This window comes from Cynoglossus semilaevis, chromosome 19 (genome assembly GCF_000523025.1).
Source record: "Cynoglossus semilaevis isolate Cse_v1.0 chromosome 19, Cse_v1.0, whole genome shotgun sequence".
NCBI classification, from domain to species: Eukaryota; Metazoa; Chordata; class Actinopteri; order Pleuronectiformes; family Cynoglossidae; genus Cynoglossus; species Cynoglossus semilaevis.
Window position 1 is genome coordinate 15,382,816 of NC_024325.1, and position 27,191 is coordinate 15,410,006.

Consider the following 27,191-nt stretch of genomic DNA (forward strand, 5'->3'; position numbering starts at 1 on the left):
ACTTTTTTGGTACGTCAACTTTGGATCTGAAAAATATTTTGAAAAAAAATGTTTAAAAAAAAAAAATCTTTTCTGAATTAGTCAGTTTTTTTGGAAACACATTTTTCTATTAATTTCTATTTACCTGAAAAATTATTAGTAATCATTTCATTTGTATTTGAAGAACGTTAGATTAATATCTACTGAAATAATGTGCATTACTAATTGTTGTAAAAACAAGGGCCGCTATAACTGACGTACTTGTTTGGTTATGTTTATGTTGAACAGCTTCAGGGCGTTCCTCAAAGTTACAGTATCACTGCTTCCTACAAATGGGTTGGTGAGTACTCACATTTATTCTCTGTATTTTACATTACAAAATGTTATCTCTGTGTCACAAGACGTAGAAGTCAGTGCACATTATTGTTTTCAATTGTAATTGTAGTTTACAGTTTTTTGTAAATCTCTAAATATATAATATTCGGAGCATGTAGGCTGAAACGATACATTTGAAGTGGTACATTCTTTGTTTAGAGAAAATATTGCAATTTAGAATTTTAGGAACCTTTTTCTTCAAAACAACTAGTATAATATTTGGATTTTAATCCATTCTTTTCATACTGAAACACTAAATGTGCTCTTTAGGAAAAGACAAAGTTAAATTTGTATCAAATTGTAAGTTGCTTTGGATAAAAGCGTCTGCTTAACGACTGTATTTATACTGGCCCTACTGACTTAGTGCTGCAATAGTACAGAAAGAGCACAGTCTTCTGGTAGCTATGGTTCTGTGCAGTTAACGTATCTTGTTTCCAAATTTGTACTGAACTCTAAAATAACAATAATGAAAATAATTGTCTGTTTCAATTGCCTAATCACAGTGTTATTATATTTTGACTTACGTAAATCCAATGTCATGTAATCCTCTACGTCAGTGCTTCTCAAACTGATGACCAACAACAGACTGTAGCACGTAGGCCTTCCCTGTTAGCGTCAACCACACAGGAGAGATGTTTATGTTTAAATGTTGTATTAATTGTGCATGGTTCGTTTCAGATTTATTCAATTGAAAATGTGAAGTTTCCCCACCTACCACTAGAGAGTGCACCACAGTTTGAGAACCACTGCTCTACGTCTAGATCTGACCAATGACTTCAAGAGTTTGCAGCGGTGCGGTGGAAGAACAGACAAACTGGTAAGAGACAGTATTAAAGTGACACACTAGGAAAACTATTTATTAATTTTTTTTCTTTTTTTTTTAAAAAAAAAAAAGCTTACACTCATCGAGTACAGCAGATAAAATCTCCAAAGTCATTTAAACAGTTGCATTTGGAGCACAGAGTGTTGTTTTTTTTTTTTTTGCCTAAGTTTTTTTTATACAATTCTAAATGTGAAGGTTGAACAGGCAGTTGTTTTTTTAAATTTATAAATTATGTAAAAATCTGATTTAACACAAAAACAAAAATCACAAAAAGACTGTATGGGACATCAAAAAAAGGGGGGGAAAGGAAATAACATGGCAATGTCATGTTATTCTCTTTAATATTGTACATAATATACAAATGGTCCATCACTTGTGCCTACATGGATTAAAAAGGTGGAGATAAATAAACATGTTTCTCAAAAGAATGAGGTACGCAAATATGGAAAATTGGGTTAAATCCAATAAAAAGCAAACGCCTGACAACGTACAAAATCATTACAAAAATTTCAAGCATAAGATATGATGTTGAATCCAAGACCAGAGCCACTTCAGACAATTCATAGTTGTGACAATTAAAGGTGTGAAAAGAGCAGCGTGTTGTGCCCATAATCTGTACGCTAAAAAGGGAGAGATGGTGCAGCAGACTTATTCTACACATAAGTGGGGAGAAAAAAAAAAACCAAACATACGCAAACGGTGGTGATGGCTGATAAAAGCACAGCTTTTCCAGTTCAGCTTTGAAACAGAGAAAAAGAAGATTTTTTTAAATATAATAAAGACACGTGCGTGAAAACGTAGGAAATAAAATCCAAGTATCTCACCTTTACTGAGGGGATGTAATCCAGGGCACATTATCTGTGCTTGTCTGACGATTTATGAGTGAGAACTGTTAAGGCAAAAACTGTGAAGAAACTCTTAACACAACAAGGCCACAATACCTCATCAAGAAGGAGATAACATGACTAAAAAAATGGGAATTAGAAAAGAAGTCATTAAAATGTCAAGTGTGAGCATTTACCAAAATGTCCACAAGAGGGCATAGTTGGCTAAATCTAATGGCATTTAAAAAAAGATAAAAGGAAAGGTTTTAGGGCCAAATCGTTTGAAACATTTCATAAAAAAAAGTTAATCTGCATTAATAAAAAAAATATGTTTTTTTTCTTACACATTTGAAGGATAGTCAATCTGCATTTAAAAAAAAAGGTTTTTTTTCTTACACATTTGAAGGATATTGTTTTTTCTCCTCTTTCCCGCCGCTGCTGTCCCTCTTCTCCTTCTTCTCAGATTTCTCTTTGTCATGACGGGACTCCTGCAGCACAGCAGAACAGAGAAGAAAATCAGTTGCAGTTTTTTTGAAAGGTCAGAAGATGGAAATCAATCACTAGGGTTATATGCTGGTGAGACAGACAGCAACATGTCTTAAGAATCTTCTCTAACAAGTCAGAGTCTAACAGAGAGAAGGGAGTCTGAACCTTTTTGCCTCCGGTGGACGTTCGCTCCGGTTTCACGTTCAGTGTTTTCTCTTTACTGGAAGATTTGGACCGTTTGCTCTTCTCTTTCTCGCCAGAAAGTGGAGAGTCGCAGGAAGGACTTGTGCTCTTGCTGTTTTTGGAGGAATCTAGGGGTTGGTAGAGGTTGGATTGATTAGATCAGTCGATGAAGACCCGTCACTTCCTCCACTTCACAAATGCAAAACTTACTGGTTCCGTTCTCTTCCTTCCTACGTTTGGATTCTTGGCTGGTTTCGCGTTCGCCTGCAGCGTGGTCCTGCAACAAGACGGAAAACACGAGGATTAATGATCAAACTGTGAATTCAATAAACACAAATGACTTCTGAATGATTTTTTTCTTTCCCAAAAACAGTTCCGGCGAGTGCGCACTGACTCGTTTGCGGTCTTTCCGATCTTTTTCTTCCTTCCTCTCTTTGGATCGGCCTCGTGCGTTCTCTGACTCTTTCTTCTCCGTCTCCCTCTCTCTGCTCTTGGACCGCGAAACTGAATTGTAGTTGATGTGATGCTGCCAAGACACGAGTGTGTGCACAGAACAGGAAACGCAGAAATATATTTCAGTTTCATCACATCATTGTTTTGATTTTTGGTTTTTGGTTTTTGTCATAAAGCCTCAAGAGCTTTCACTGCTGTAGAAGGTTGACATTTTTGATTTTGAGTATATACATGTATATATATATATATATATACATACATGTATATACACATATAGATAGAGATGGAAAGAACTATATTAATCCCTTGGGAGTTCCCTTTGGAAAATATACATATATATATATATCCACACATACATATATGTGCATATATAAATATATACATATATACACACACATACATATATGTGTATATATATACACACAAATATATATGTATATATACACACACACATATTTATATACATGTATATATACACACACACACATACATATATATACTGTATATACACACATACATATGTGTGTATATGTATATACACGTGTATATGTGTATATATATACACACATACATACCTATGTATATATACATACGTACATATACATGTGTATATATGTGTATATACATACATGTGTATATATATACATAAATATATACATACATACATACTTACATATACACATAAAAAGTCAACTCTTTCATGTAAAGTATCCAAACATTTAACATTTGAAATTGACAACACTGAATGTGTATGAAATAACAATTAAATAAAAATAATAATTGCCATTGTTAGGAACCTGCAGCAGCCTCTGAGTTTTATTGGATAAATGAGGCTGTGTCAGAAATCTAAGTTGTTGTTAACTATCTGACCAACATCAGGGAGCATGTCTGTGATGTCATCAACCAAATGCGGTGGAATCACTATGTAGAATCCTTGAGCAAGCAGACTTAAGGTATAATTCCCATCCCTGATCCCCTGGAGCTCCGTCTAAATGACAACCTTCAGACATCAGTAAAAAAAATTAATTAATTAAAAAAAAAAAAAAAAAAAAAAAGATAATAGAATGGGTTCAAACCTTGGACGCAGACTCCTTGAGTTCGTTGCTATTGTCCTGTAGGGATGAATGGAGATGACAGATGAGCTGGGAGGGGGTGGGGTTGGGAGTAGGTTGTCAGACAGCAGTAGAGAGTTGGAAGAAGAGGTGGGAGGTTTGGGAGGCAGGGCTGGCTGGACCGACAGCGTACGTCTCCCGTCACCTCTGACCTTCAAGGACTAAGGCTTTCAAAAGGTTATTACATTGAGGAGTGTTTATAAATGTCAACAAATGGAATGTTAATGTGCTACGAATATAAAATACCCTGAGTGTCTCGGCTGTGTTTCATGGTTTTAAACCACTACAGACATGTTGGAAATTTCAGTGCGGCTGGTGTTGATACATCTACAGTCAATCATCTAAAGTGCAGGTGCTGTGTATGATAAATGTGTGTGTGTGTGTGTGTGTGAGATAGAGAGACAAATCCCTCAGTTCTGTGCTGGAGTGTGTTCCTACATACATAACTGTTGCTGTCACTTACAGTTCAGGTTCATGGGTTTGACAGCTGGAGCCTATTTCTCTGGTGGAAGGATAAAATAAAGACCTATCACAAGCTTCCAGGGGGTTTGGGCAACGCTCCAGGTGATTCAAGCTTCGTCCACTCTTCCACCCGTCCGTCCATCCATCCGTCTGTCTGTCCATCCGTCTCAGGCTCCCTCGCTCTCGCTCTGATGGGTCAGACTTTATCTCCTCCACTTCTCTGGCTGATTGATAAATGCGACTTTCATTTTCATCTTTCCTCTTCCCCCTGGTCCTGGTCTAGCGCTGGCTGCAATTCTCAACAACTGCTTCTCAGGAACCCGTGGGACTGATGCCGATAGATGGCTGTGGTTTCACTAGTGTATGGAGTTGGGGGGGTCGTGGGGGGAGTGGTGGTCAGCTGGACCGACTGGATACGCATCTTGGGATTGGAAGCTCACGTGCTGATTCATAAAGGGCGTTGATGTAGACAGGGACTTCTCAGGCAGAAGACTCCGCTGCCAGAGGCTGTGGGAATCCATGCAGGAACAAGGCAGGATCGGCGGAAGAATGTGGAGGGGGCGGGAGGTCGGGGGCAAAAATAGCTTCTCAGCGCACAAAAAAATAAATGAGGAAGATCTTGGTTTAACTTGAACAACGCTTGTAATGTTGGAAAATAACTCTTCTGTTGAAAAAGGCAACCGCTCCAGACTTGAGGGCTTTTTTTTTTTACTTCTCAAAAACAAAAAGACGTATCAAAATTTTTTTTTTCTTCAAAAAACAAAAAAATCCACGAAGAATATAGAAGTGCTTAAAATTTTCTTCCTTCCCAAGGCACACCGATTGCTTTCAACGATAGGAAAATAAATAAATATTTCAATATGAAAATATTTACTATATACAAATTTTCTTTTTAGGTCTCTAGGGAAGATTTCTCCCATTGCTGCAAAAAAATATTATTCTGATGTCCATGGAATGCTTTCCAAATCCAAGGGATTTGACTGGGATTTCCAGATGCCACACATGCATGAAGGACAATTCTCCTCGGTGATCTTCAAGGCTGCTGGAATGTGCAACGGCAGGGGATGCTCCGGCAGATAGAGAAGAAACGGGCACAGCCTCCTTCAAGCCATACTAACCTTAACAGTGGAGGAGTGGGACGGAGAAGAGTGACTGTCGAGCTTTCGTCGTTTGTGATCTACAGGAACAGAAATGGGAGGAGGGAACATGTAAGTCTGACGGCCACCGTTTGTCCAGTCAACAAAAAAAAAACACTCCTTCCGTGCGAACACTCACCCCTCTCTGCCGACTCCGATCTCAACGCTGGTGACTTGAGGGACCCGACAACCGCGACTCTGTCTCCCTTCTCCTTGCTCTTGGTCTCCTTGATGGCGTCACGCTCCCTGGACAGCTCCATGGGCTCACCGTTGCCGGCCTTGGCCTTGTCGTCTTTGCTGCTCTTCTCCTCCACCTTGGCTTTCTCACGGTCCGTCTTGGGGGTCTTCTCCTTACCCTCACGCAGCACTCGCTCATCCTTTCCTGCCCTCTCTTCTCTTTGCTTCTCCCGACGGTTCTCAGCTTTCATCTCTGGAGTGCTTCCCGGGGTCTTTTCCTTTTTCTCCTTTTTCTCTTTCCCACTCTTGTCTTTGTCGTCCCGTTCTTTTCCGACTTTGGTGCTGCAGAGGCAAATTCATTTTATTGTTTTTATATTAAAATCTTCAAAGCTGATCTGTTCCTGTCATTTGTACATTTGCTGTGGTTTCACCGGGCTTTATAACTTAACTAATGACACACCCACCTATTGAGATATTTGCTGTGGTTTCACCGGGGTTTATAACTAATGACACACCCACCTATTGAGAGCCCCGTTGCCATTGCTGGTGGTCACTTTAGCCGCTGCACTGTTGGCTTTGTTCACTGGTTTTGTGGTCCCCTGAGATTTGTCCTTTCCACGATCTGCACAGAAACAAACGATAAATGTGAAACCTGAATGTAAGGCGTGTGAAGAGCAGCCATTTTTTTTGGACTCTAATTCAGGACAAAAAGACAGACCTTTGTGTCTAAATGTTATTTCTCTCAAGGACCTGAATAATTGAATGTTTCAACAAAAAAAAATTAAAGATAATCTTAACTCGGAATAATAACACGAGCAGAAATGAAAGTTTAAAAACAAAAAGTCAGGCTGTCACAAGGTATTCACCAGAATAAATTGGTCAAATTAGTACAATAAAAATGTTTAATAAATGCCAACAGACTTGCGTCAGACCAGCTTCACCGAGCGCAGAGCAGTAAGTTATTAATCACGATTTATTATGATTACTCAGATTAAAAAAAATAAAATAAATCAGATCATTTGAGCAGAGCCCTGATTAAAACTATTCCCTTCTCTCACCTCCGTCCTCCAACGTTCCCTCGTCCGTCTTGCTCGTGCCGGTGGCGGGCTTCCCTGTGCTGCCCGGTCCGTTCTGTTGGCTGGCAGGAGTGGCGCTGCGTGCTGGCTGCTCCTTGTGGTGGAACTCGTTCTCAGGGACCATGTGCACCTTCTGGCTTTTCAACCGACCTGAATAACTGCAAGATGCACAAGGGGTTTAACAAAAGGCAGAAACAGAATCTTATGAAAAAAAAAAAAAACCCTGACACTCAAACACACCAGCTAAGTGCTGAAGCCAAGACTTGCAAGTCTGGGATTTTCTCCAAAGATGCTCAACCCTAAATATAACCAATAAATATAGAACTCGAACTGTTTGCCTAAATACATATACATACATATATACATATATATACATATATATATATGTATATATATATGTATATATATATACATATATATGTATATATATATATATATACATATATATGTATATATATATGTATATACATATATATATACATATATACACATATATATACATACATATATACATATATATATACATATATATACATATATATACACGTATATATATATACACACACATACATATATATACATATATATACATATATATACATATATATACATATATATACATATATATACATACATATATATATACACATATACATATATACATAAATAAATATACGTGCATAAAAGCTTGAAATACTTCTAAAACAGCCACTGCTATAAAACCATTATGCTAAAACTAGCTAAGGCGACGTTATCTCCATTGTCTTTGTGTTTAGTGACGCTGTTAGCATATGTAAAGTGTATGCTCCACAGAGAGCTGAACAGCACACAACGCTGTGTTACCCCATTGCTAAGGCATAAAGGTCTGGCCTCTTGTCCTTCTCCTCGAGGCAGATCTTGTGGACGCGACACTCCAGTGCCTGACCCAGGTTGAGGACCTTGGGGTAGCAGGGCAGGATCTTGGTGAGGACGATGAGAATGTTCCGGATGTGCGTATAATCCCCCGTCTCTAAACAATGAACTGAAGCCTGGTTTTAACCAAACCGGAAAAAAAAGAGAGAAAAAGAAAAAACATGAGTAAATGAATCCAAACTTGAGCCGAGTTTTGACATAAACAGTAACTTGAGAATGCAGACGCTCACTTTGGTTAGCATGTAGTGCCATTTGTGCACCACGTGTCTGAAGTTCTCATAGTCCAACTGATCAGCTTTGTTTCCTCCATCGAAGCCCGTTGCTCTGAAGATGGTCAGGAAGCCGGGGTAATTGACACACTCCTACCACCGCAAAAGGAGTGGATGCATTTAAAATTACAAGCTCAGCATAGGATTTAAAAAAAAAGGAAACAAGTGATTATGTGTGATGTCGTGGGAACCTTCTCGTAGATGGCTCGGTCACTGTGCCATCGCGTCACCGTCTCCAGCATGCAGCAAAGGAAGCGTCCGTAGCGATGAGACTCGTTTTCTGTGCAGCTGGCCACAGTGTAAATGATAGCAGAGAAGACCTGGAAAGTAGGGAAGTTTATCAAAAAACTGCTATGTACTAATGTCAATAAATAATTTAAAAGTTTTTTGTTTTAAATAAAATCTGCCTCACCCTATCATAGCACAGAAGTGTGCAGAAGTTGGGAGTCTTCTGTTGGTGGACCAGCTCCACAAAACGTGCACAGTACACGGCGTCGATGGAAGAGAAGATGCAGCGAGGGAACAGACAGAGCTGCAGGAACTTTGTGATGGTCTCATTCTTAGTGGATTCTGTTCATGAAAAAGGTGAGAAATGTGTTTTATGGTTGTATAATTAAAAGTATGTATCGCTTACTAACTAGGGCTGGGACGATAATCAATAAATCAGTTTAACCTCCAGATGCAGAGATGATATATTATCATTACATTATTGGTTAATTTGGTGTCAAAATAGTTTTGACAAACACTGATCTATAATAATTTGTGGGACAACACATCGTCCATCAACTACTTAACGACCCCAACAGTAAAACCACTCACTCGTTAACAACCAGTTGTCCTTCTCCAGTTTGAGGCGGTGTAGAACTCTCTGTACGTGCTCCAGCTGCTTCTTCTCCTCCTCCTGCAGTTTCTCCTGCAGGGCTGTGCAGCGTTCCTTCTCCTTTTTCTTCTTATTCATCGGCTAAAGTTGAAAAAAGACACAGTTTTATATATATATATATGACCTTAAATGTTCACAACACTTTCTCATTGCAGGATATTAGCTTAGAAATGTCAACTTGAGCATACATTTAAAAAAAATAAGTGTTAGCAGGTGTCTAGCCTCTGTCTGAGCCAAATTTCCTTACTGGATAGTTACCAAAAATGTCATCTGAAAACAGCGTAATCCTTGATTTTTACAAGGGAAAAGACACAAGGTTCTGTGACGTGTTACTCACTATTTCCTGGTTGTCTTCAATAGCTTTGATTTGGACCTTGAGTTTGTTGACTTCACGGTCATAGGCGGAGTGAGGCACAGCCAGATCGTACATGGTGAGAGACCAGAAGGTGGCGTAGAACTGAGGCCTGAGATCATCCCAAACCCTGGGAGGGTGGAGAGACACCACAGCCTCGTGCACCGGCGCCATCACCTGTTCACAGGCAGCCACGTACTTTTGGACCTTCTGCTGCCGGTTTCCTTTGTCTGCCTTCTTCAGCTCGTCATATTTGGACTGTGTGGGGGAAAAAAAAGAGAATGTCTTTTTTTTTTTTATTGTTTCCAGACACTATAAGTCATGTTTTTGTTTTTTTTAAGCTGGTTCAGCAACTTATATTCTAAAACAACCTTTACATTAAAATGTACACCTTATCATGTATAACCACAAGGGGGCACCGTCTACACAGAGGATGAAAAATTCCATGGTCTTAGGAACTTTTCAAAAGAAATACGACTTATAATCTGGTGCAACGTATACTTATTACTCGTACAGTAAACATGCGGCAGCTCAGATTCTGTTTAGTGAAGAATCATAACTGGCTCCTGGTGCACGGACCTGAAGCTCCACTCTGATATGATTTTATTGGCCATTTCAGCAGGCAGCGTACTCACGGTAATTTGATGTGCATACATCGGCCGGGACAGGAAGAACGCAGCATCGTGTGGCGTGTGGAACTGGTTACACAGGATGTCAATGGAAGGAACCCGTTTGATGTAGTCCTCTGTGCTGAGGTTAGAGGCCAGAAAACCTCCAAACTGAACCAACGTGTCGTGGCACTGCGGGACGAATAGTAGTGGGTTTGACAACTAGTGTGACAACTTTAACGTTTGTATATTTAGGGTTCAGTTGTAACAGGTGAGAGTTAGAAAAAAAAAAGCTAGCCAAAAGCTAATACCTGGTCATAAAGATGGCCAACAAGTTTGAGATGCTTTTCTCCACCCTCGAGGAAAACCACACCATTCCGCTGCTGTGCCATGAGCAGACACAGAGGTAAGGCCAGTTCGTTGTCCAGCAGTACGTCCTTCAACCGCTGTGATGACTTCTTAGTGTTCCTGATCTGACCAAAGTAGCCTCCCTGTGGACACATTCACACCCACAGCGTCAGAGGTGAGGTCGAGCTCGTACTCGGCACCGGTCTGAGTCACCGTGCAGCCGCGGTCTTTTCTTTTTGTAAACTTCGTACCTCGGCTTTGAGTTGCTCCCCTCCGGTCATGGCCTCCAACTGCTCTGAGGTCATTTCGTCTGTGATCTCGATGCCAGCCATTTTCTGCACCACCTCCTTCAAGATGAGCAAGTCAAAACTGCAGGGAGAGAAGAGACAGGAAGACAGGGATGCTTGATTATGGAAAATAAAATTCATTATGAGACGGGGACACTTGATTATGGAAAATAAAATTCATTATCATCATCATTAACAGTCTATTGCACATACAAAAAAAAATTCTTCCATGCCACAGGCATTGGCGCCTCAGTACAAACCTCTTCCCTGCCTTTAGCTGGCTTCAAACTCTACAAACCTCTTCCCTGCCTTTAGCTGGTTGGTGACATACTGAAGAAGTCCGGCCAATTCTATTGGGTATTTTCTGAACACAGCTCCACACAAACTTGCCAGACCTTGATTGAAAGACAAGGATGGGAAATTAAAAAAAAACAAATTAAAAAAATAAATCAGCAGGTTGTCAGAACAGTAATGTGACAGTGAAATGACATCTGGGTGACATACTTTGAAGCCAAGACGAGATGGTGGTGTCATCGTGTTTCATCTTCTCCTTCTCCGGATTGGCTAGAGCTTCGATGATGCAATCTGATCAGAGAGTTAAAGCTAACGACACAGAAATATAAATGAAGCCATGAGACGCTGAGACACTCCCACAGCTGTTCCTGTTAGAGGACGACGCACTGACTTCCAACTCTGTGTGTACAGCATATTCCTCAAACCTCAGAATATTCCAGATTAACAATTCATGTCATGACTCTGATGAAGCATTGAGAAGGATACAGGCCAAGACGTCGTAGTTGAGTGAAGTGAGGTATTTCAAAGAGTCCACCACTGGAACAATGAGGTTGTCATACCACTGGATCTGAGACAGCATCTGCACATCAACCAGGCACAAACAGGAGCCAATTATTACCAGCTAGTCTAGAGTCAAGTCGAGTCATGTTCAAAACCACAACACAAGTCCTGCTTACATAATCAAAGAGGATTGTGGGATTGCTATGGCTTAGTTTGCCAATCTGTCTTCCAGATTGTTTCACATTCTCTTTGGTCAACCGCCTGTGCAGAAGAAGAAAAAAAAGCACATCAGAAACTCATATACATTTGTTTCCAATGAATCTGAATCAGGAGGTTATTAAAGAAAAACAAAGAAAGATTTCATAAAATGACCAGATAAAAGGAACCTAGTAATTACGACACAAATGAACCAAAAGTAGAGAAGGTTTGTTAAGACACTTACTTCATTATGTACTTGGCCCTCTCCACAGTCTGTGCCTTGACCTTAACTAAGAGTGGGTGACTGGAATACGTCTCATTCTTCCACTGACCAAACAGACGGTACCTGAGGGAGTATGAGCAGAAGTCCATTTGTGTGAGTCGAACGCTAATTTGTCACATTATCAACTGAAAACTTAAAAATATGTTCTTCCATTAAGCAGCGGAGACAATGATACGAAAAATGTAGAAATGCATTTATACCACAAGTAAAATTGAGTATTTTGTGTCGCCCATAGGTAAAATAAAAAACTGTTTCACATGGATTATGGATGGAAAAACAGGAAATTTAAAAAATGTAGTACATACTTTTATTTTATAAAAAAACATGTAGTACATACTTTTAATGGAAATACACTTAAAGTGTGTGTGTGTGTGTGTGTGTTGCAGCTCACCTGTGCTGATAGGGAAACAGTTTGAAGAGGCCCCACAGCTCCTCTGACATGCAGGCGTTACACTCCATGAGTGAGAGAGAAGGCAGCAACACCTGGTCTGCAATGCTGAGGAAACAACTCAGAAGTGTTTCCTGTGAAGAGAATTCAAACGCATGAACATTACAGTTACACAAACTCATTAAAACTGTGAAATGTTTTGAGGTTTTTTTTTTCCCCTCACCATTTTCTCTGATTTGAGTTCACTTTGGTACTAGAAAAAAAAGATAGGAGACAAAGTATAAAGATGAGTTTAAGTCTAGGTTTCAGTGCAGGTTATGGTCGTTTGTTTCACTCACGCACCTCTTTCATAAAACCCTTGCCCAGACGAACTATTTTGGCAAAAAGAATAGCGTCGTGAGAGAGGTGGGGGCCAAGGTAGCACAACATGCTGAACGTGTCCCTGCGGAGGTCGTCAAAGTTCTCTGCAGGCTTTGGGGCTTGTTGGTTCTTTAGAGGAGTCACTGCACATCCTCTGGCACCTTTTGGGACACCGGACCTGTGAGGAATCAACCAAAGTGTCAGAGCCGGCTTTTATGCACACATTTCACAATATTTACTTATTATAAATACATAAAGAGACTGTAAACAATCACCTTCTGTAGAGAGGTTCCACAGTCAGGTGCACAAGCTGACAGAGGGCCAGTGCGATCGCCTTGTGAGACGTAGCATAGAAGGACGGCATTTGGTTCATAATACTCTGGGCGTGATGCCAGTCTCCAATTCTGATCAGAGCTTCCAAAAGACCGAGCTTCTGGTTATCAGGCGGCTGTGTGCAACAAAAAGGAACCGCGTATGAGTCAATCATTAGAAACTCTCAGCTTCAGCTGCCTTTAATGGACCATGGACAGAAAAGAGTAAGAGAACACAACTGTCAAGGAACAACTTTGCTTCCGACCCAGTGATTTTGGAAAACAAAAAAAAAAATAGTTCTGTCTCAGTGCAGGCTATTATTAACCAGATTTTTTTTTTATAGCTTCCTGTAAATGGCTGCATTTTTATACTGAAACACACAACGTTTTAAAATTCCAAACAAAACTACATTAGATAATCTGGATAGCTCTATACTGAAACACACAATGTTTTAAAATTCCAAACAAATGAGAGTCAGTGCCTCACACAAAACTACATTAGATAATCTGGATAGAAAATTTAAGTTAAATAACTTGATAAGCACTCAGATAAAGGACTTTCATGTAACACAGAAATACATAACATATAAGAGCGTAAAAGATCACCTACCTTCTCATTCTTGTCTTCTTCTTTCTCCTTTTCCTTCTCCTTGTCGTCATTCTTCTCCGAGGGTAAAACAACCATGACCAGTTTACGCGCAATCTGCTTGGCTTCCGTGATGTCACGCTTATGTTCCTCAACGATGACGGCATCCTGTGGCATGAGCTGGATTGACAGAAGGGAGAAAAAAAAAAATATATTATTACATATATATAATAGTTGTTAATAGTCTCCTAAAGGAAAAGTCTGATTCCTTACATGTACATAAAGATCTTCCAGCTCTATCAGTTTGTGATTCAGCAGAGCAGCAGCGATGTGGTAAAGTGACTTTGGGGTTTCCTCATTGGGCTCCTGTTGAAGCAAACGTTAAAAAAAACTAATGAAAAATATTCAAGGTGACACAATGTTAGAAAGAAAAACTGAAAAATGACATCAGGACTTTGGCCTTATTTGAGCAAATAGTGAAATAACTAGAATCTAGAGTTTTGATTTTGTTTTTCTTTTATATAGACAGACTTGATCTTCTCACCTGATAAAACTTGAATTTGAAGCCCAGGATGTGGCAGAGGGTGAGCGGCTCACACATGTAGGATTTGATGAGAGCCAGGAAGAACTCGTCTTGATCACATCGACTCTGGTAAACCTCCAGGATTATGTCCAACACACGATTGGGATCGAGGTTGAAACATCCTGCCAGGAGAGAACGGTGGGTAAAATGAAAAAAAAAAAACAAAACAAAACAACATTACTGCAGAACAGATGACGAACACGTGGTTAATGAGGCTTTTCAAACGAGGTAGCTACACTCGTTTCTACACACACTAGGGGATGTAAAAATTAAAATTTTGTTATGAACAAGAAACCACCAAATCCTGCCAGTTCTGTTAAAATGCTCAGACACTAAGATCAGAAATCTCACTGCCTGTGAGTAACAGTTTGATTAAAACAGCAGGAACACTTAACATGTCATTTATCCTGAAGCTACTTTAAATCAAGGCATTCAACAGGAAATACACAGGTTACTCTTTCTTCCTTTGTGTGAACAATGTCCAGGGGGCAAAACGTGTTCTAGACTACTATTACTTTACTGTCCAACCTGGTAATTTGATTTTTTGTTGCCTTTTTTTTCCATTTTTAAGCATTTATTTTTGTTCTGCTCTCAATGCTCAGTAACTAAAACAGATGTTGTTGTCAAAACATTAAATCCTTTAGGGATTACCTATCAGTGACTTGATGCTCTCTAGGACTAGATGACTGGTTATGTTGCTTGACAGGTCCTGTCCCAGCTCTGTGATTAGTTTGGCGTAGCCTTCATTCTCCTCCCGCAGCAAATTAAACTTCTGTTGCTTGTAACTGCAAAAATAATGCAAAAATGGGTTTGTGAATAATTACGAAAAACAATACGGCCAACGGCAACACCTCCACTGAAACGAGTATTTTCACTTACAAGAGCTTGGTTTTGATTTTTACAATCTTCTGATTGAACTGAAGAGCTTGTTTTATAAGACCCAGAGACTCCAGGGTTTCTGGATCCAGCCTCTCCTTTAGAATGGCCTCTGGAATAAAAAACTAAAATGGGAAAAAATAGAGTTAGAAACTAGTAGTCTACCTTACCCTACTACCAAAAATATTTGTCAGTTAAAATGAAACATACGATGAAGATGAGAAATGATTCAAGTTGGAAAGGCTAAACTTTGATTATTAGAAGCAACTAAAATAAAAACATGAGGCAATATTGTTAAAAAAAAAAAAAAATTAAAAATGATTATTTCTTACCATACATGCTCCCACCAACGCTGTGTAATGATCACGCTTGTTTTTTTCTTCCAGTGCCCCCGTTTCTAAATCTGTGCATCACACAATTAAAAAAAGAAACATTTCAGTTGTGGCATAAAAAGCTACAATTTTGCTAATCACAACAAAGAGTTTGTATAACTTATTTAATGTCAATCTGTAACATAAAAATAATCTTAGTTACCTAGGATACAGAAAACATCTGCTAAAATTGATGGCATGTCATCTCGGAGTTCCTGTTTGCAAAAAGAAAGGCAGTAGGTTAAAACCGACACGATGAAACTAAAAAAAAAATACATCCAGAATTAATGAAATAAGGTCTACTTATAAAGACTTGGACACATTCTTGTATTTGCAGTAAAATATTTGGAAAGGACTTTTACCATCATGTCCCCGAGGACATTGGAGACATGGTCCAACTTCAGGGTCCCTCTTACAGCTTGCCAGCAGAGCTCATATAAGGCGGCTTGTATATCTGTGGTACACAATAAAGACTGGTCAAATAATCCAACTTAATGCAAAAAAATCATGATCACAAACAAATACAAAACTCTCACACATGCAGACATAAAACGCAAACCATAAAACTGAGACCATGTTGACTTACCTTTATTCTTACTTCCATGGTCTTTTTTCTCTGTCAGGTCTTTGCAGAGTTGTACACTGTAAAAAAGAAGAAAGAAAAATACAAAAATGTAATATGTACCTAAATAGGTATTACTTTTTTTAATCTTGTTTGTTTCTGAAAAATTTCACCAACTCAATGTGTCCAAACTGACAGATGCATCAAAATGGCTTTCAACTGTCCTGGTCACTGCACATACAATGTTTTTTTTTTTGTTTTTGTTTTTGTTTTAAAGGTGAGCCGTTTCTGAATCCTTCAAGAATTAATAATATTCGATTGTGTGTATTTTTAATGCACAAATACACATGTTATCAATGGGATGGAAACACATCTAAACTACCTCTACTTCTGATATCCTGTTCCACCATGTTCCATATATACATACACACGTGTGTTTGGGAAAGTGATATTTTTTTTGTTGTTGTTGTTTTTAAGGTGAGCCATTTCTGAATCCTTCAAGAATGAATAATATCCAATTGTGTGTGTTTTTAATGCACAAATGCACATGTTATCAGTGGGATGGAAACACATCTAAACTACCTCTACTTCTGATATCCTGTTCCACCATGTTCCATATATACATACACACGTGTGTTTGGGAAAGTGATATTATAATTTACATGATAATTAGGATGAGATTAATGCAATCCAAAACAATTGTACTTTGTGAAATTGAACGGAAATGTATATTTACTCTAGTCAAATAAATGTAATACCAAGTAATACCCAGCATTATCATTCTAATCTTCCATAAAGACTTTAACAGTTGGTGATTTAACCATACTGGAATTTCACTTTATCATCATAAACAAGCGTTTTGTGTCCATTTGTACGTCTGTGTAAGTGTGTCGGTTCAAATGAAGCAAAACAATCATATATTAATTACTAAGCTAACAAACATGCCAAGCATTTCCCAGTTTAAACAATGACGACTGAGGTGGTAGTTCTTCTATCCTGCTTCTCTATTGATTGACATGCGATGATAAGCATATGACAACGTGTCTCATCCATGCACTTCTTGAGATAGACAGACGTCGCCGTCATTTTAATGAATAACCAATGCAACTGAAGTCGGAGGTAAAAATAAGCTTATAACAATCAAATTGATGGGTAATGAATCGCCGGAGCTATAACAACCAACAAACACACCTCTGGACTTACCTCGACATTCACTTACTAACTACTACGCCACTATTTTGCATCAGTAACCCATGCTACTTAACGTTATTGCAACTATAAACATAATAAAATGCTGATGGAGGTGCTTAAAAAACAACTAGTCTCGCTAACATTTAAGCTAAAGGCTAGTTTGAACAAGGTTCTCTCCACCGTAATATTGTTGACTAAAGCTGGAGGCCTCGAGCTTTTCCTAAAATTCGACCTGTATGTAATATTAATAATTAAAATACGTTTTAAATGTCACAATGTTTGTTTTATCGATAAAAAGTACGATATCGGTACAACAGAAGTGAGCTTCAGGGATGCTAGTTAGCTTAGCAGCGATGGCCATCGTGTTTACATGCGCACTGCTAACTGTATTCGGTAAAATGTTGAGTTCCGTTGAACAAAGTTGTATGTAATTACGGAATTAAAATTACACATTCAATCGTACCCTTGATTAAAAAACCGCGTTGAAAGAGGAGAGCAGGTTAAGTGTTTAAGTGTAACACTTTGAGTGTTTCTAAAGGCTAGTGACGCTACCGCTAATGTTAGCCCTAGCAGGCACTCTACACACTGGCCTTTATTTTAATTGCCCGGCATGTGTTTTCACATCAACGTTATAAACAATAAAACCACCGAATCAATATGACTCGATGTAAACAGTCGGAAGAACTCACAATTCGTGTTTTCCCGATTTCTCCCAGTTTTTGAACCATTCACCGGGGAGGATAAGCGTCGCCATCTTTCATCCACACAGCCCGGATGAGTCGTTGACGGCACACAGGGTCAAATGTGGTGGTTTCGCCGCTCGCCTGCACGTTGAGAGTCTAAGCAGCAGCGTCACCAAAGGCTTTGTCTACAACCGAGAACTTTTTGTTCTGTGTGTAGTTCTGCTGCTCCACGTTGTTTGTATCTGAAGGAAATATTCACAGTTTTACCATTTAACTGTATACTACAATAATCATAATAACAAATACTATTTAGCAGCAGGTTTCCCGTGTTGCAACTGCCCGTGTTTTAAGAGTAAACCGCATTACATTAACGTCTACTGCGTGTATAGAGTTTTGCAACATTTTGGTATAAAAATAATAATAATTTGACATTAAATGGTCTGTTTCATTTATTTATTTATGCGTTTGTTTGTTTGTTTAAATCCTTTCCAAATAAACCCAGCCAAGTTTAGCAATTAAAATTACACAGCATACAGTTTAACTACATGAAGAAATATAAAACAAATCACACCAAAAACATTAAATGTCGGTGAACATTTATTGCTATTTTTGGGATTTGTTTTTAGTATGATTAGCTGAAATTGTGTATCGATTATCATCTTTTTTTTTTACAAGAGGTTTTATATTGTCTTTATTTTTACTCAGTGGTCACTAATAAAGGTTTGTGCTGTCAATTATGGACTGTCAACAACTTTGGTAAAAATCATATTGTGTAGATGGTTTATTATTACATCTCAGACATCGACTCCGAATGGACTGTGGACACAGTGATTAGAATAAAAACACAAATTTAATATGGACAAATATTTAAATATGTGTACACATACATATGTATGCACTTTGTCAGCAGTTCAATGCAAAACGGAAAAAAAAAATTTAAATGGACAAAGTCAATTCACAGGCAACATAGTTTTCACACCTGCCCAACATGAATAGCTAGTACGTACGTATTGTAAGGTTTTTTTGATCATGTCACCAGTTTTTCTTGGATATAGTAAGATTATGGAAAATAATCATAGACTCTAACTGCAACAAGAATACGATCTCTTCCTATAGCATTATTAAAATCAGTTTTCATGCCGACCAGGCCGATACACAGAGGTAAGAAAACGTTGCAACAACCCATCACAAGACAAACAGAAAATGCACCGTATGAATATCTGCAATAAGTAAAAGTAAGTCTGAATAATTATATTTCTTTGAAGTTTTAGTAAAATTTCAAGCAAACCAAAGCTGCAAATATAAAATGAGCACCGGTTCACAATATATTACACATTTGCAACTGTATAATATACAATTTCTGTACTATACAGGATGTTACTAAAGATTACTAAAACTCTTAAATCCGTAATAACCCTATAGCTTTTACACATGTATCATATGTGGTACATCTACAAATTGTCTTTCTGAGAAAAAAAAATCTTCTCGCTTGTAAAGAAGAAATAAGGAAAAACCAATAACCACCTTAAGCCAAGTTACAATTTCATTAAAAATTGCAGTAGTGACATTTCTGAGTTATATTAGACAATATCAAGTTAGGAAAAATATTTATGACATGGGATAAACCATATGTTTAAGGTTGTGTCAAAACCATTCAGATTTTGTGAACACTATCAATATTAAAAATATTTTTAGGTGCAACCCTCACTTTGTCGAACGACTACTTTGAAGCTAATTAAAAGGTGAAAAGAAAAATACAATGACTACTTTGAAGCAATCCGTCCGTTAATTAAAAGGTGAAAAGAAAAATACAAAAATCTGGGCATATTCATAACAACATAATTAAATTTCATTAAAAAGGATTATTTCAGCATCTACGTGAAATAATGGGATTAGAAACCATCCGTTTTGATTGTCATTACAAAATGTCTATAAATCAAAGTCGTCTAGAAGGTATAAAAGCAGGACACGCGCATCTAAAAAATACCATCACAAGGAAATCTGAGGATGCCGTATAAGGTTTATGGCAAGGCCTTTAAACAGTAAGAGACTCCAGTTCACATTATACTTTACTGTGGACATATTTCAATATATGGCTACATGCCATGCGGAAAAAAAAAAAAGATCGTCTACAGTTAAAAACTACATCATTAGGCCGAACACAACTTCATTAACAGCTTTCCAGCATAATGCAGTCCAATTCAAAAAACCCTGAAGTCCATTGTTGATTTTCAAAGCAATGTTTTAGCGTTGCATCAGAGAGGTGTTGATTTGAACCTGTAAATATATATATATATATATTTTTTCTTTAATATGGCTGTTAATGGACTCTTGAGGAAAATGAACACCTCTGTGGCAAATCATTTAATGATGAAGCTGCTGTACAGTTGTCTCAAAAGTAGCATTATTCTGCAGAAATGTATTTCTGTGGAGTGTTGTTTATGAAATTGTGTTCAACTCACCCCTATATTTGGCCATTATGTATTTACACCAGACATTTCTTGTCTACTGTATAATAAGATTAAAGGTACAGGAATATTATTTTGATTCTCAGTCCGTTCTTTCGTGACATGAATGTCTGTACCGGCACTTTCCTGAACAGCATCACCACACGTTAGCGCTGACATTGAAGAATTCGAGCGGGAAAAATAAACAAAACCAGAACCATGTCCCTATGTTTGAAAATGTCACAAAAGTGTGGTGGGTTTAAAAAAATATACCCAAGAGAATCCAAATTCAAGGTCTCCTTCCAACTTTGAAAAACATTGTAGAGGCAAACATCGGTGTCTTACAAAACTTTTTTTTTTTATTTGCTCAGTTGTGATTTTCTTAGAGAATCCAAGAATTCTGATGACAAACTGTTCATCTTTTTTTAGTACATTGAAACATTCAGAACCTGAAAAAAAACATGAAAACATTAAAAATGTATTATGAGGGAAAACACTATATCTCAGTTATAAGTTATAGGTTAAAAATAACTATGGTGACTGTAAAGTAATCAGAGTAAATGTGGCAACATAGAAGGACATTCAAAAAATCACTGATCACACAGCTAAGTCACTCTCTTGTAGAATTGTGTATTGCCAAGAATCTGGAGATACAATACAATATATTGCACGACGATATATATGTATATATAAGCTGTCAACACAATGTTGTTCCATCTTAACATCAGGTTACAGACATTGGAACAGAGGGATCTACATTTGGACCAAATATGAGGTTTGAACGATATTCAAATATCATATAAACAGCTAAACATTATTACACAGGAAGGAAGGAAAAAACATTCTCACCGAATCGTCCATGATGGAGGAGTCAAAGTAATCTGGCTTCAGTTCAGTTCTTTCTCTGCGATTCTTTGATGCAGGCTGAAACAGAAACAAAAACTCAGTCAGAAAGTTGAAATGTATTGTTAGACAAAGGAGACAAAATTTAGCAATAATAATTAACAATAAATTTAGCAATATTTATTATTAAAGTCCCTTCTAGCACAGAGTAGCACTAATTACCAAATCAATATCCATGGTGTCAAAATCCATGCCCTCGTTAATGTCCTCTGATGACATCATCACGTCCTCCACTATTGGCTCCTCGTCATCCTCCATGAGTCCAGAGCCTCTTCGACTGAGGAGCACAGACACAGACTATTTCACATACGACCTTCGCCCAATGAATGACAGCCGTTGAACTGGGCGTGTTGTTTCTTACATGGCCTGCTGCATGTGGTTCCTCATCTTGGCGTAGTGCATGTTCGCTCTGTCCTGCTGCTGACGGGCCTCGGCTTGTTGCCTCTGCGTCAACATCCACGTCACCTGGGTGCTGCAGGACAACGGCCAGTGGTTAGGATGACTTAGTAATGTCTAAACAGTCTAAACAGCAGCCACATACACAAATATTTATTGTCAGGAAAAATCAAGTTAAGTCTGCAAGAGTTTGAAAGATTCCTACTTGTAATCAATGGTGGCCTGGTGGTGGAGTTGCTGCTGCTGCTGCTGCTGCTGCGGAGGCACAGGTGATCGATGAGGATGCTGATCCGTCGGCATGGTGTACGGGGTCGTGTAGCCGTCCTCGGGCCTCATCTTCTTTGGTTCCCGCAGCACGGTGGAGGTGAGGTGAGGCGAGTGCATCATGACTGGAGTCTGCACGCTGTGCTCACGGTTCATCCACACTGTGTCACTGCTGCTGCAGCTGTTCTCTTCTGCTGGAGACAATGACCACCGCCGTGTGTTTAAATCAACATTATTTACATATTACACTATCAGTAACGTAAATAAGAAAGAGAAGATGATTAAATCTGCGACTACTGCAGAATCGTTTGACTCGAGTGTACGCCGTAGCGTAACCTTTGAACCCTCAGTGTAAAATGGAATTGATTGTTAGAGTGAATTTCTGCTGAGAGCACCATGTTGTATTGCTTGCCTTCAGGAAGCTTCCTCTTGCTGGCTGTGACTGTCTTGGACTTTTTGCTCCTGGTGGAACCTCGACTGCTGATCCCACTGATGACGGACATGGTGTCGTCATCTGCACCAGCCTGAAGGGAGTTCCTGTAGGAGATGAGAGGGAGCCAGCAGTCCTCCCTCTGCAAAGACATCTGGAAGGTCATGAACCTCTCCAGGTACAGGTGTCTGTAGAGGCCAGAAGAAGGAAATGATTCAGAAAGATTTAAAGAAATTGTTTTCAGCTCTGAGCTGGTCGCAAATATACATCGAAGCGTTAACTTACACAGTTTTCTTGTCCTGTCGAATCAGTTTGCTTGAGAATTCACTCAAAATGTCCAAAAATGCTAGATGAAGCGGAGGACCACCCTCTCCCTGAGGACTTGGATCTTTAAAAGCAAACTCAATCCCGTCCCTGGAACGGACATAAGGCGGCATGAAAAAGGAGATTTGGTTTTTCTCAGCAAACCCCACTTCATTAACCTTCATCAGCCTGTTACGTACTTGTGCAACATGGCGATTGCCTCTCTCGTCTTTAACTGATCCAGGCCAAAGGTCAATGCGAATCGCCGGGCGAGTTCTTTAATGCCACAGAAGGCTGATGAGGAGCGGTCGAAACCGAAGCCCAGTTCAGACATCATGTCATTAAATAACTATCAGAGGAAACAAAAACAACAGAATACAATCATTCTGCAACAACCATCGATGTCGGAGGAACTCATGTGACCACGTCGAGCATCAATCTCACCCTTTGAAGGCTCAGTATGAGTGTCTTAGCGTATTGGATTTTGTCGATTTGTCGTGTTTTACTCATCGTTTCTTTGATGATGTCTCCGTAGTCGTTGTAATACTGAAAAGAATAAGAACGAAGTGCAGTTAATGAGACGTGCAGAACTGAGGACTCTGTAGTCGCCAAACATTTCTAACACACACCTTCATGTACTGTTTGAAAATATCTGCTCCAGTGTTCATTTCTACAACGTTGTAGGTGATTAGTTTGCAATACGCAGCAAGAAGGTTTCTTCTCTTGTGCAGAGCCTCGATTTTACTGGCTTCATCGTCCTGGTGTCCATCTGAAAAAAAGTACCAAGTATTAAATGTTTATTACAAATATAAACAAACCAAGCCTTGGTTTTACAGGGAACGTTTATTACAAATATTTTTAACAAACCAAGCCTTGGTTTTACAGGGCATCTGTCTCCGACCTGTGCTGTTGTCATCATCCTGATCAATAAACACTTGATCAATAATGAAGTTGAGCAGCTCAGCCTGTAAGGAGGAGTCTGGTGTGTAGACCAGGGTCTCCAGTTGTTCGCGGCCTGAGGACATGATTTGGTGACTGAAGATCAAGAGCAGATCACACAGGATGGTGAAGGCCTGAAAACACACACACACACACACACACCACTTCTGTTTTTACACCAACCAACTACACTGTCTAATGAGGGCTGGAAGAACAGCTGTGTCAGCAGACTGTACCTGCTCCTTGACTGCGGTGCTGATGCTGTTTAAGTAACGTTGACACATTAAAGAGTAGGCTCTCATTTGTTTCCTCAAGGTCACTACATCCCCCTGACGAGAGGCAAAGGAAAACAAACAGCTGTGTAAGTAAACCAAGTACAAGTCCGTCGAATGAAGTAAAGCAAGCTGTGCTTGATGAAACAGCCGAGTCAACAGGACCATAAATCTATAAATACCTTTATTGAACTGCCACTTGAGACCTTTGCTAGATGCCACAGGACGATGTAATGTGTGCACTGCAATGCATGGATTACAATCTGTGGGGGCGGGGCAACATAAAAGTCAACTATAGTTGAAAATAGTTGTATTAAAGTTGTTGTATTAAAACACACCTGTTCTGGCATATCTCCGTTCTGCAGGCCCGTGTTGAGGAGTCTGTAGCTGCTGCCGAACAGATCCCATTTTGAAAGGTCATGTGCACTAGTGGTGAGAAGGTGAAACACAACAATCGCATTACAAAGACCGTGGATAAACAGACGTCATGTCAGAAGTACGTCGAGTCAAAAGATTTACTTGTTGAAAGCAGTGATTTTCTTAAGCGTGGATAAAACCTGGTAGGCGTCGTCATCGTCTGGTTCTTCACCCTGACGGACAAGAAAACAAAGAGCTCTGAAGTCTATCAACATCCTCTACACGGTCTTTAGAAATGAGCGGCTCAGAGAACTCACCTCCTGAAGGAAGTCCTCCAGAAGCCTGTTGAACTTGTCCACCAGCTCATCCAGTAGCTGGGAGCGGGCGATGTCCACGCGGTTGTAGATGGTGAACTCCTCGTTGCAGAGGTAACGGTAGGTGGTGGAACAGGCCTCCAGGACTTCAGTGTCCGTGTGTTTGTCCACCACCTCCCAGATCTGCCGCAGCAGTGCGTCCAGGTGCTTAACGCAGAAATGAATGGATTTCACCGTTAGTTTAGGCAAATTTAAAACTGTACGACTAAGGCAACATTCAGACTGCAGGTGCTGTGGCTCAACTCTGATTATTTTGCACAGTTATTCAAATTCAAATTTAAATGTGTGCAGAATGATGTGTTCTTGTCCCCCTTAGCCAGACCTCTGGGGGAGGAAGCCTGGCGATCTTTACTGTCACTGCCTGGCATCTCGTTTTTTTCCCCACTGACTAGCTCCTTCAATGGATAAGCATCTGATTAAGAACCTTGGCCTGTGTTAAAAAAAAGAACACAGATGGGCCCCATTCACCTGCAGTGTGAAACTAGTCTTAGAAAAACTGACCAACCTTTTCCAACCGTCCAGTTGTGTAGATGTCAAGGTCAAAGTACTTTGGAATTTGGAGCAAATTGGACACCTTGTCAATATCCACACAGTACTATGTCAAAAAAGAACAAAAGCTGTTAAGGCTGCAGCCTTTTAGAGCAACAACATTATAAAAAAAAGTTGACCAAAAAGTATTCACCTTTGCCAGTAACAGAGGCAACGCAACAGAAAACATCTCTGTGATTCGTGTGCGATCATCCAGCTGAGTTTTTTTCTCTTTGGCACTCAGGACCTTCACCCAAACAATCCAAATGGGTTAAAACATCAAATCTTCCATGAAAACAAAGTGACAATTTCTATGCAGTGAAGTAACTCACCCTCTTTCCTGTGCCCCTGCCCACAGGAGGGTGGCACTCACACGCCTGACGGACGGCACAGAGCATGAGCTCAACCAGAGCAGTTTCCTGCCCATCGGTCAGGGCTGAAAATCCAAAGACACGTGAAGTTACTGAGGAGGAAAGAAGCAGATTTTTAAAGATGTTTTAAATCTGGGCCTCTTTCTTTTACCTTCCTCCCCCGACATGGGCTCATCAAGCAACAGGCTGATCATGGTCTCCCAGTCCTTCAGCAGCTCTGACCCACACTCCCACAAACTGTCCACTAAGTAGGCCCCGTGCTCATGCAGCTGTGAAACATCAAACGTTACTGAATGGGAACTCCTGAGGTTGAGGTTGTGATGATGCACTTTAGGACACGAGGATCTGGTTTGGTTACCTCACTCTCCAAAAAGAAGAATACAGTTGTTTTAATGAGGCTGCCGTTGAGGCTCTGCCTGCCCTTCCTGGGTAACCCCTCGTCCTCTGGACCACGGTGACTGAAGAGCCTTTAATGAGCAGAGCACAAACCACTGTTCAAAGTTCATAAATATTTGGAGCCTTAAAAAAGCCAGAGGCAAAGATAACATCATTTCAACTACAAATTTATGATAAACTCTCACTTCTTGAAGAGAAATTCTCCTGCGGAGACAGCGATGGGTCGATGTGCCGAGTAAACCAGGTGGTAAACGCTCTCACAGTCCTCTGCGGTGAGAACCTCGTCAGTGCTCCTGTTGAATGATGCCACATTTATGGTTATATTTTAATAGTTTGAGAGCTTTTTTTCCCACAGTGTTTTGAATCAAGGTAATGTATGCTATTCTGACAGGTATGGTAAACTGGCAGGACATTGGACAAATGTGTACTAAAATTCTTTTGTATAATATTTCCCCTTTTACCAAAAAATATGACATCACAGCTGTGATTGTGTTAGATCTTTGTTGGATATCATGTTTAAATAAAAAAAAACAACGAAAAAGTCACTCACTGTAAGACAAGGGTCAGAAGTTTAACGGCTTGCACAGCGACATCATATTCCTTATCAAGAGTCATCGACACAATGCGGTCCTGTCATTGGTAGAAAGTTTATGAGAATAACCCAAAAAGGAAAAAAAAAATCTGAATCTCAACACATGATTTTTTTTTTTTAATAGAAAAAACAATGGTGCAGCTTTCAGCTCACCTTAAAGCGACTGGTGAAGAGCTCCAGCCTAGGACTGAGGTCTTTGCTGTAGAACAGGCCCTGCAGAGCCGTCAGGCATTTTATCCGTACCTCACCTTGCTGTAGTCACGACAGAACCAAGTCAAATATTTCACGTGCTGCTCTGTGTTCAGGCAATGAAGACGACGGACGGCCTGTTATGAAAGTGACAGGACAGCTCACCTTGTCGTGCATCGTCCAGCCGACGTACTTCAGGTAGCTGTCGTTGAGGAAGGCGTCGCTGTACAACTTCATCCACACTCCGATCTCCTCAATACAAATGGCTCTGATTTCAGCAATGGCATCACTGGAAATGGAAAACAAAATTAAATCAGATTAGGATTCAGCCACTGAGTAGGGTTAGTGTTGTAATGTGGAAGAAAAAAGAACAAATATGCATTTAGCAGGTTCTTGATTTTACTCTAGATGGCAGCAGAGGTCAAATATGAGAAACACAACTGTATTGTTTAAGTGAATTCTGGTGTAGCCCAGTGAGGGAGTCACATACCGATATCTGTG

At 39.5% G+C, this 27,191-nt stretch overlaps 2 protein-coding genes and 1 long non-coding RNA gene across 15 annotated transcripts in view; 1 reads left to right on the top strand and 2 right to left on the bottom strand.

The window, feature by feature from the left end:
* The window catches only part of LOC103395523 (uncharacterized), a 46,857-nt gene extending 45,687 nt beyond the window's left edge, over positions 1 to 1,170 (top strand). For 4 of the 6 annotated variants that reach the window (XR_003052876.1, XR_003052871.1, XR_523277.3 and 1 more), the window contains one exon: positions 268 to 880. This is a non-coding gene — a long non-coding RNA (uncharacterized LOC103395523). Of the gene's footprint in view, positions 1 to 267; positions 881 to 1,032 lie in introns of those variants that run through there. The other 2 variants (XR_003052874.1, XR_003052875.1) reach the window with 1 other exon arrangement.
* The window catches only part of thoc2 (THO complex 2), a 21,624-nt gene extending 3,533 nt beyond the window's left edge, over positions 1 to 18,091 (bottom strand). For 2 of the 8 annotated variants that reach the window (XR_003052866.1, XR_003052864.1), the window contains exons 1-41: positions 17,936 to 18,091; positions 16,080 to 16,135; positions 15,856 to 15,947; positions 15,657 to 15,708; positions 15,455 to 15,525; positions 15,126 to 15,247; positions 14,898 to 15,031; positions 14,208 to 14,368; positions 13,937 to 14,029; positions 13,688 to 13,843; positions 13,042 to 13,214; positions 12,749 to 12,944; positions 12,630 to 12,659; positions 12,410 to 12,540; positions 11,980 to 12,081; positions 11,714 to 11,798; positions 11,523 to 11,616; positions 11,247 to 11,327; positions 11,041 to 11,137; positions 10,707 to 10,824; positions 10,419 to 10,598; positions 10,135 to 10,299; positions 9,485 to 9,757; positions 9,087 to 9,228; positions 8,680 to 8,837; positions 8,459 to 8,587; positions 8,229 to 8,360; positions 7,930 to 8,114; positions 7,069 to 7,244; positions 6,530 to 6,632; positions 5,973 to 6,352; positions 5,816 to 5,874; positions 4,200 to 4,235; positions 3,065 to 3,196; positions 2,881 to 2,947; positions 2,653 to 2,798; positions 2,413 to 2,489; positions 2,002 to 2,059; positions 1,870 to 1,915; positions 1,070 to 1,168; positions 879 to 960 (exon numbers count right to left, since the gene is read on the bottom strand). Coding sequence is in view for 1 of the 8 variants with exons in the window: in XM_008333282.3 (XP_008331504.1) it covers positions 2,032 to 2,059; positions 2,413 to 2,489; positions 2,653 to 2,798; positions 2,881 to 2,947; positions 3,065 to 3,196; positions 4,200 to 4,235; positions 5,816 to 5,874; positions 5,973 to 6,352; positions 6,530 to 6,632; positions 7,069 to 7,244; positions 7,930 to 8,114; positions 8,229 to 8,360; positions 8,459 to 8,587; positions 8,680 to 8,837; positions 9,087 to 9,228; positions 9,485 to 9,757; positions 10,135 to 10,299; positions 10,419 to 10,598; positions 10,707 to 10,824; positions 11,041 to 11,137; positions 11,247 to 11,327; positions 11,523 to 11,616; positions 11,714 to 11,798; positions 11,980 to 12,081; positions 12,410 to 12,540; positions 12,630 to 12,659; positions 12,749 to 12,944; positions 13,042 to 13,214; positions 13,688 to 13,843; positions 13,937 to 14,029; positions 14,208 to 14,368; positions 14,898 to 15,031; positions 15,126 to 15,247; positions 15,455 to 15,525; positions 15,657 to 15,708; positions 15,856 to 15,947; positions 16,080 to 16,135; positions 17,936 to 18,000 (4,677 nt within the window). In the remaining 7 variants the exon portion in view is untranslated. The other 6 variants (XR_003052867.1, XR_003052865.1, XR_003052868.1 and 3 more) reach the window with 5 other exon arrangements.
* A 2,138-nt stretch (positions 18,092 to 20,229) lies between these two features.
* The window catches only part of LOC103395545 (cohesin subunit SA-2), a 17,142-nt gene continuing 10,180 nt past the window's right edge, over positions 20,230 to 27,191 (bottom strand). Inside the window, exons 19-34 of the mRNA XM_025065550.1 lie at positions 24,558 to 24,761; positions 24,403 to 24,473; positions 24,222 to 24,309; positions 24,066 to 24,146; positions 23,848 to 23,940; positions 23,574 to 23,745; positions 23,302 to 23,441; positions 23,117 to 23,218; positions 22,873 to 23,021; positions 22,655 to 22,783; positions 22,352 to 22,557; positions 21,881 to 22,130; positions 21,641 to 21,751; positions 21,442 to 21,556; positions 21,226 to 21,300; positions 20,230 to 20,825 (exon numbers count right to left, since the gene is read on the bottom strand). Coding sequence (XP_024921318.1) covers positions 20,802 to 20,825; positions 21,226 to 21,300; positions 21,442 to 21,556; positions 21,641 to 21,751; positions 21,881 to 22,130; positions 22,352 to 22,557; positions 22,655 to 22,783; positions 22,873 to 23,021; positions 23,117 to 23,218; positions 23,302 to 23,441; positions 23,574 to 23,745; positions 23,848 to 23,940; positions 24,066 to 24,146; positions 24,222 to 24,309; positions 24,403 to 24,473; positions 24,558 to 24,761 — 2,010 coding nt within the window. The 3' untranslated portion in view covers positions 20,230 to 20,801. The remainder of the gene's footprint in view (positions 20,826 to 21,225; positions 21,301 to 21,441; positions 21,557 to 21,640; positions 21,752 to 21,880; positions 22,131 to 22,351; positions 22,558 to 22,654; positions 22,784 to 22,872; positions 23,022 to 23,116; positions 23,219 to 23,301; positions 23,442 to 23,573; positions 23,746 to 23,847; positions 23,941 to 24,065; positions 24,147 to 24,221; positions 24,310 to 24,402; positions 24,474 to 24,557; positions 24,762 to 27,191) is intronic.